At 37.9% G+C, this 8,968-nt stretch overlaps 1 protein-coding gene across 3 annotated transcripts in view; it reads left to right on the plus strand.

Moving 5' to 3' along the window:
* nsl1 (NSL1 component of MIS12 kinetochore complex) overlaps positions 1 to 8,310 on the plus strand; it is a 23,099-nt gene extending 14,789 nt beyond the window's left edge. For 2 of the 3 annotated variants that reach the window (XM_024291327.2, XM_024291325.2), the window contains exons 2-7: positions 4,477 to 4,724; positions 6,140 to 6,203; positions 6,273 to 6,403; positions 6,633 to 6,684; positions 7,630 to 7,700; positions 7,774 to 8,310. In XM_024291327.2, the coding sequence (XP_024147095.1) occupies positions 4,545 to 4,724; positions 6,140 to 6,203; positions 6,273 to 6,403; positions 6,633 to 6,684; positions 7,630 to 7,700; positions 7,774 to 8,037 (762 nt within the window). In that variant the 5' untranslated portion in view covers positions 4,477 to 4,544 and the 3' untranslated portion in view covers positions 8,038 to 8,310. The remainder of the gene's footprint in view (positions 1 to 4,476; positions 4,725 to 6,139; positions 6,204 to 6,272; positions 6,404 to 6,632; positions 6,685 to 7,629; positions 7,701 to 7,773) is intronic. The other variant, XM_024291326.2, reaches the window with a different exon arrangement.
* The last annotated feature ends 658 nt before the right edge of the window (positions 8,311 to 8,968 follow it).

The raw sequence follows: 8,968 nt of genomic DNA on the forward strand, positions 1-8,968 counted from the left end.
GCGTTCTCAGTCCTGCTACCGTAAGTATTGGATGAAACTCACACCAAAAATCCAGTGATGCTGATTTGACCACAGAAATGTGAACGGACTGTAAATCACTGAAAGATTCTTTGAAAGAGTCTTTGGTGAACTGGAAGGAGAAAGAATCAGGATTTTGGAGGAAGTTCTGTCCATGAAGATCTTCACTTCCTCGTCCAGCTGACATCCGGATCAGAACCATACAGCTGGACATTATTGATATTGATTGATGTTTTTATGTAGCAGTGGTGAAGATTTATGTTAGCAAGACACAGAGCTATCATAATCAGACAGGCGGGGGGATCAGGGGCGGGACTGCTCAGCTCCAAAAACCACGCCCCCTCATAGGAGATTTTAGAAACAGAAGCTTAAGATCATTTTGAAAATTTGCTTTGCTTTTTAAGACATTTAAGTAAGTTAAGTTTGTTAAAAAAAATAATAATCATAATTGGAAAACTACTGGGAATGTTTTTTCTAAATAAAAACATTTTCATAGGAGGATTTTAAGAGACATTGGTGACTGCTCTCTGCAGAATTAAGAGCTCTGTGGCTTAAAATGACTCTTGAGGTCATCTTCCAGTTGTGTATGTTAATTACACACACGACACCGTTGTGTTTCGTGTCTCTGTGGCTGAGCTTGAAAGTTGACTGTCTCTTATTAACCTGATGGGGGGAAAAGTTACTTAAATTTTCCTTTTATTTACTGCATCGATGAGGCCAGAGCCGGCAGCCTCAGCACCGCGCAGCTGCTCTCTGCCTGCCGGCATATGGAGTGATGGAGCGCCGCCGGCGGAGCAAAAGTCCCTGAAAACGTCACAAAGCTGAGTTCCTGATTGGCTGATGCGACGCAGCGACCTGTCAAAGTTCAGATATTTAAATTTTGGCCGTTTCACCCAATTCACGCCTTGTTGCATTGAGCCGCTGGCAGACTTTTGCGCCAAATCACGCCACGGGGCTTCAATTCACCTCAGAGCACGCCTGTACCATTGATTAACATTTGCGCCACTGTGAATCACGTTCAGTGTGAATGCACATTTAGTATCTGGATAGATTGACTTTGGTTCTAATTTCTTTGGTTTCATAAAGGTGCTTCCACACCTTTCAGCTTCAATGTTAATCAAGGATAGTGGTAGCTCCTCCCACATGCAACCATGGCGTCAAGCTTAGAAACACATTTTTTAAGAGGCGGAAAGCAGCTTATCTGTCGCATGGCGAAAGAAAGGAGGGGCACACACATTTTTCTCGTGAATCGCGTTCAGTGTGAACAGTCAATCAAAAGATGTTCCAGAGTTTCGTCTTCTTTACAGGAGGTCATTGGATAGGTTTTTGTTTTAACAAAACAGCTCAACCTAACTATGGATCTGACAGGGAGTCTGTTTCATGAGATAAACCAGGCAGTATATTGGTCAATTTATAACTTAAGTTAGTGGCGATAAAGAAAAAATATATTCAAAAAAATTAAGATTAGAAACAACGTGTTAAGAAAGGAAGCATCAGAGCAAGAAGGGTTATTCTGAAAAATAAAAAGAATGAGAAATATCTGTCTATTTCTCAGTGGAGGTCTATGGGACTTTGGCTTTCTTGAATTACGCGGGTACTTCCTATTTGGAACATGAGAAGGGAGTCCAGTTTGTACTTATACAGTCAATGGTAGTTCCATTTGTTGATCTTTCACTCATTTCCTTTTTTTAATTTCTCTTATTTTGATTTCCTTCTTCATGGTTCACTTGGAGATTCAGGTCCAGAAGTATCTGTGTTGTCATGACCTTCAGATACATTGGAGCTGTGTGGCTCTTCGGTAGATGGATGAACATGGAACAGTTGCTCTTTGTTAGAAGGGCTTCCCAGACTGATGTGAGCAAGTTGCAGGGGGATAGTCCTCACCCTGCTAGAGAAGATTCCTCTCTTCTTCTGTCAGTAGGAAGCACAAGGGGGGCTGATGTGGCAGCTGGTCAGTCTGGAGAGATGTTGCTGATCCTTTTCTCATTTTGGAGCTTGGGCAGCTGAAATATTTTGTGACAGAGTGAGAATTCATCCTCTAGGTGGCAGTCTTTAGCTTTGTAGCCTAGGGTGCCATAGTTCCAACATTCAGCTGTGGTGCAGTCTTTCACCTGATGGTCTTCTTTTGACAGATGAAGTATCTGAAAACCTGGCTGGGATAGAGGATTCTTCCATTATATGCATCACTTTTAGGAGTCCATTAGTGTCTCTGTGCAGGCGGACTCACTCCGTACCATACGCCATATTAGTCCACAGGTTTTATGTGAGGCAGCAGGAGATCTAGTATCTTTTCAGAAAAAGCTCCACATTGTGGTCTGGGAGTCTCCCCGTCCAAAATTTGACAATGATGGTTATGACATTGATTCAATGACCCAAACTTTCCATAATGGATTGTGAGTTCTGGAGACAACCCTATGTAAGAAGGGTCTAAGTCACATGTGTCTCAGTCAAGGCCCGGGGGCCCAGATCCGGCCCTCCAGATCATTTTATTTTATTGTTATTAATGGCCTGATGTTATGTTGTGCTTATTTTTAACTTGAGTATTTTGACAGAATACATTTTTATGAAGGGTAAAATATTGAAAGTTATGTAAGGTTTAAGAAACTTATTCTGAAATAATATCCCCGCCTTTTCATTATTCATAATAATTATGTTAACAAGTTACAGTTTTCAAGTTTTAAAAATTGGCATTCAGCTAGCTATTAAATATTTTGACATTTTACAAGATTTTTAGGCTATTTTGGAGTTTAGATAATATTTCAGCTACATGCTAGCTGTTTTGGCTAATTTAGGCTTTCTTTTTAAGTTTTTTTTAGGCTGTTTTGGAGTTAAGCTAATATTTACACGCTAGCGGTTTTGACTAATTTTGGCTTTTTTCTGTTTTTTAGGATATTTTGACCTTTAGCTATTTTTTCAGCCACATGCTAGCTGTTTTGGCTAACCTACATTTTTTTTGTTTGTTTTTTAGGCTATTTTGGCATTTAGCTTAGCAGGATATCAGCTTCAGCTTCTTCAGCTTTCACCACTAGAATCTTCAGCTGCCAGATTCATCTCACTGCATTCACACTAGCATTATCACAGGTGATGCTATATATCTAGTTCATAATTATGGTAAAAAGCTATGGTTTTAAAGTTTTAGAAATGTAGTTTTAGAGTGTTCAATAAATGTTTATCCTGTTCGGCCCATGACCTATGTGTGTTTTGGATTTTGGCCCCTTGTGAGATTGAGTTTTACACCCCTGATCTAAGTGAAGTTGATATCAAAGGTTGATTAACATTTTTGATTTGGTAAAGATTTTTTGATGCCTTTCCTGATATATTATAATTTTCTTGGAAAGAAAAATGCTCCAAAGATAAAAATAGGAGGTGACTGAAATTTGGTCAAGTGTGATCAAATGTAGTGTTAGACGGGATAAATGCTTACCCACTAACTAAGACTAGCCTACCTAAGTTTGGACCAAGGTATTCTTGTGTATTCGCTTTTTGGTGGGTTTTGTCCATGCTCTTCTGCTGTTCAGTTGTAATTTTTTTTCTTTTTTATTCATTTTTATGTGGTACTTACCGCACAAAACAGAATAATAATAGTTTTTTCAGTTTCCATTCATGTCCATATATAAAGCCAATGGAAATTACCTAAATGAATTTGTTCATAATTTGTATAAAAGTTGCATTCAGCTCAAGGAAAAAAATTTGAAAAATTTGGGAATTTTTACAAGGACCCAGTCAGTCTAAAAAAAACCAAACTGATGTGTGGTCAGTGTTAACTTGGATACTATATCCTCATTGTGAATCCAGCTATACTAGTCAATTTTAGTTACTAAGTTAATAAAGTAATGAATAATATTTTTTGTTCTTGTATTTGTATATATGAAGACTTTGACTTATTGGGGGCGGGGCAAGAATTGGGGAAGGGTCCGCCCACTGTTTTAAGTTTTCCCCATTGACTGTGTATGGCTTTCCGGGTCACCAAACTAACCAGGACCGGCTCTGATTTTTAACTCTCACAACTATAACAAAATAATGTGCGAGAACACACAATAATGCGAAAAGTTGCACATATTTCAATATATGTATGTTTTTTCAATGCATATTTAAAAATAAACTTTGAAGTATTGTAATAATTTATTTTAATCGTTACTCACCTGCTGTACATTGAAAAAAAAACAGTCATGATTTGAACAATGTTAATTTCTTAAAAAATGTTAATGTTGTAAAATAAATGACCATGACTAAGGTTCAGAGATAAATAAATGACTTTTGCTAAAATAAAATTACATTTTTGTAATGTTGTAAACCCTGTCTTAAGGCTACGCTTTCAGTTACTAGTAGTTGTATATATATCACACCAAGCTATATTTTTTTTCTCCTAAAATAAGAAAATGTTATCGAGGGTTAAAGGAACGAATAATATGAATGAAACATCTGTATTTATGAAACTAAACAACGCGTCATGTTTAGGCGGAAACCGGAAGCTACGACGTCGCTCTGTGTCTGCGTCAAAATATTCGAATGAGTTGGCGGTAAAGATGGCGGCTTGGAGTCCTCCAGTACAGGACTCGGAGCCGGAGACCAGAGTGTCGGTCCGGTCGAAGGGAAGAGTCTTGGACCTGATCGACAGGGGTAAGCAGCTTCTGAGCAGCGCGCTGGACGGACAGGCGAGCGTGGACGAGGAGACGCGGGAAGCTTTGGTGCGGGAGCTGCTGGCGGTGAGTCGGCTAGAGAGGCGGCCAGAGCCATTGAGATTTATCACCAGAGATGATGCTAGCTTGTTGCATACGCAGAGTCGGACGCCATATTGGAATGGTACAGATGCCTGTTTACAGAGCTGGAAAAACAAGAATGTGACTTTTCATTAGTAAATGTTTGCTGTCAGTTGATAAAGGAGAACCTCTAGAAAGAATTTTAACAAGATATGAGTGAGTTTACTCTCGATAGTTTAATCAACTACATTTTTAAGTTCATAATTTGTGTTTATTTGTAATTTAATTCAATATATCTTCTGTATGTCTTCTGTTTTATATGGTGTTGGCATTAAGGCCCAGAGTCTCTATTCTATTCTATTCTATTCTATTCTATTCTATTCTATTCTATATATTTTAGGGCTGCCGAAACGATTATTTTTATAGTCAGCTAATCACTGATTATTTTTTCTGATTAGTCGACTAATCGGGTCACGTGCAAAGTGGATGTAAAGCACACAATCTTAACCATCATTAGCTTTAAATTAATTAAAAACTGGATTTATAGCATTACTTGTGATAATGTTAGTGTGAATGCTGTAAGCTGAATACGGGAGATGAAGATGTTGAAATTGATAACTGAATTTGCTGAAGCCATAAGCTGAAAACTGAAAAAAATCCTAAATTCGCCAAAGCAGCTAGCAAGTAGGTGAAATACTAGCTAAACTCTGAAATAGCCTAAAAAAAAGAGCTAAATTAGCCAAGATAGCAGCTGAAATATTAGCTAAAATCCAAATTAGCCACACACAAAAAAACTGAAAACAAATCCTAAATTAGCCAAAGCATGTAGCTGAAATATTAGCTTAACTTTTTTTTAAAATAAATTTTATTTGCAAAAACTTAAGATACATACATAAACGGAGAAAGAAAAAAAAAACAAACAAAAGGGGCCGATAAAAAGAACATTAAATGGTAAAAGAGAAAACAGACAGGATGAGGGTCCAGAGCATGCTGAATAAATCACAAAATTAAACATAAAGTACGACCCGATGGTTTACCAACTATCTAAATATTAGTTTAACTCCAAAATAGCCTAAAAAAATCTTAATAAATGCCAAATTAGTCCAAAAAGCTAGCAGAATACCATTATAACTTTCAACTTTACTAAACTCTGACTCCATATAATATAATGTAACGACTAATCGACTATTAAATTAGTCGTCGACTATTTTAATAGTCGATTAGTCGTTGATTAGTCGACTAATTGTGGCAGCCATAATATATAATAATATATAATATTTTATTTTATTTTTTATTCTATTCTTAATTAGAATAAAATAAAATAAAACAAAATAAAATTAGAATTTCTAACACACCAATAAGACACAACCTTTGGTCGTCTGTGATGTGTGTTTGTTATGTGACTGTGGTTATTTGTGCAGGACTTTGAGGCTGCTGTTCAGGGGAACGTATCAGTGGATGGACTTCAGTGGGAGGAAGCTCCTGGTATGGCACACTGTAACTGTATGTGATGGTGAATGTGAATTAGCTGACGCTCCTTCCTGACATCCGCAGAGGACCAGGCCATGGATGTGGAAAGTCTTCTCGATGAAACCATCGTTGAAACCGCCAGACGGCGCCGCACGTTTCCCTTGAAAATCCTCCCACACGCTGTCCAGTCGCTCAAGGCAGAGCGCAAAATTATGGTGGGTCATCCCCTTTCTTTCCTTAAATACCTACACTTGAATATATTCTGTCCTTGATTCATGCCCCGTCTAATGACCTTCCAAACAGACCTTCTCAGTGATCACCTAAAAGAACTAAACACCCCCAGCACTGCCCAGTCAACCAACATGTTAATGTCTGTTACAGACCTGAGCCAAGACCATCTGAACAGATCATCATCAGCTTACAGAGTGTCATCTGTTGTTTCAGGGTCTGTATGAACGAGTTTTTCAACCGCAGGACCTGATCAAAGACCTTGAAGGTAGACACACAGATACACCTCAGCACCTCCTTCAGACACAAACGTTTCATACAATCGTCTTGAATTGTTGAGTTTGTGTGGTCAGCAGTTTCCCTGACTTATTTTATGTTTGGCCAAGAAGCCAACATGGAAAGATAAAAGAGACACATGTGGCTCTGGAGCTGCAGGTTGCAGACCCCTGGTATAGGTTGATCTGGTTGGATCGTAGAAATAGAAAGTGATTAATCGTTACACCCCTAGTAGGGCTGCCATGATTAGTTGACTAATCGACATAAAATAGTCGACGACTAATTTAATAGTCGATTAGTTGTTACTTTATATTATACGGAGTCAGAGTTTAGTAAAGTTGAAAGTTATAATGGCTTTCTGCTAGCTTTTTGGAATATTTTGTCATTTATTAAGGTTTTTTAGACTATTTTGGAGTTTAGCTAATATTTTAGCTAAACGGCTAAATGAGGCTTTTTTTGAGGGCTACTTTGGCATTCAACTAATATTTTAGCAGACTATCAGCTTCAACATTTTCAGCTATCAATTTCAGCATCTTCAGCTATCAGCACTAGTATCTTTAGCTGCTAAATTCATCTTACAGCATTCACACTAGAATTATTACAGATAATGCTAGTGTGACTATATCTAGTGTTTAGTTTGTTTAAAACTAATGATGTTTAAGATGTGTGCTTTACATCCAGTTTGCACATGACCCGATTAGTCGACTAAATAATCGTTTGTGCAGGACTAACCCGTAATACATACAGACAGTTAAATGAAGCTCTGTTTGACTGACGTCGTTGGCTGTTCCTCAACAGTTTCTGAAAATCAGGAAGAGTTTGTTTCTGAAAGTGAGAGTGAAATGTGTCACAAGTCTTTGTTCGTGTTTTCAGCTGAAGCTTCGGCTCACAGATGAAGCTCTTCAGCTGATTCCTGCTGTGCTCCTGTTTGTTTCAGCAGAGGATCTCATGAAGGATCTGTCAGCAGCAGTTCCTGGGCTGGTCAGAGAAGCCATCCAAGTTATAAAGGTGCTCCACCAGGTCATCTGTCTACATTTCTGGGAGAGTTCATGACTGTTGGTTTTTTTTTCTTTTTTTGCAGTCAATCACTACTCTACATGTACAGGTTGAAGACCTGTCTGAGATCCTGAACATGAAACCCACCCAGGCCTCCCTGGACATCCACAGAGAGGTGTTTGGCTTGCCCCAGCCTACTGACCCAGCATGTACCAGGAGCAAGAAGCCAATCAAAAGAGCCATAGAGGAGGCGGCAGCCAAACAGGGTTACTCTCCTCTAAACAAGAAAGCTGTTTGCAGTGATGAGACACTTCAGCAGAGCTCGCAGCCATGTTGCGCTGAAAACTAGCTGTGATGTTTGCCTTTGAAGTACCTTCAAATGGTTGCTTTGCAGTAAAAAATGTTCCTCCTCCTCATTTAAATAAAGAAAAAACCAACAAAGTGGTACTTTTGAGCATCCATTGCCCGTTTGGTTCCAGCTCTTCTTCACCTGTTCTGCTTGAAGAACTCTGCTGACCAAAGGGCTGTTTGGCTTTGTTACTAACCAGGATGTTTGTACCTGTGAATATTAGCTTGTTTGAACTGTTTTAGTTTTAGGGGCTATTAAAATGTCATTGACTCATTTGTAGTAGCAATTGTTTTCCAAAAATCTAGCAAAGGGGGTTAAGCTTTTAACATACCCTTTGCTGATTGTGAACCATCTGACCTTCAGGACTTTTGTTCAATAGGCCATACCATGAAAATTCTACTTTTTGAGGTTTTAAGTGCATAATACTGCTCATTCCTCACTATAAAGAACCTCAAAGTGATATTTTAATCCATTCGTGCATTTAAGAGTAATCCTCTAAAAGGCTTCAGGAATCGAGTCATTTTACTTCCAGGTAGGAAAGATTTCACGAAAGATACCAAATGTTTTATAAATAATTGTTTTTTTAGTCTTCTAAAGGTAATATATGATCTTATACATGGATCCAGTTCACTCTGAAAGGCTTAAGAAAATCATGACCCTTTAAATCTCTGACAAGCATCATAGTTTTGCAAAGCCTCAAACATCCAATTTGTCCTAACTTTAAAAATCATGCCCACCGTTATACAAATTCTGTAAAAAATGTTCCTTAAATGTGTTTATACTGTAAAGTTTTTCAAATAAAAGTCTGATATTTTTGTTAAATTACACAAAAATTGTTAAAGTTTCACCAACGTCAGTTTAAAACAATAAAAAATGATTTAAATTTCATGTTTTTTGTTCCTCACAACTTTAAAAATGAAACTAAAAAGCT

Source organism: Oryzias melastigma, linkage group LG24 (genome assembly GCF_002922805.2).
Source record: "Oryzias melastigma strain HK-1 linkage group LG24, ASM292280v2, whole genome shotgun sequence".
NCBI lineage: Eukaryota > Metazoa > Chordata > Actinopteri > Beloniformes > Adrianichthyidae > Oryzias > Oryzias melastigma.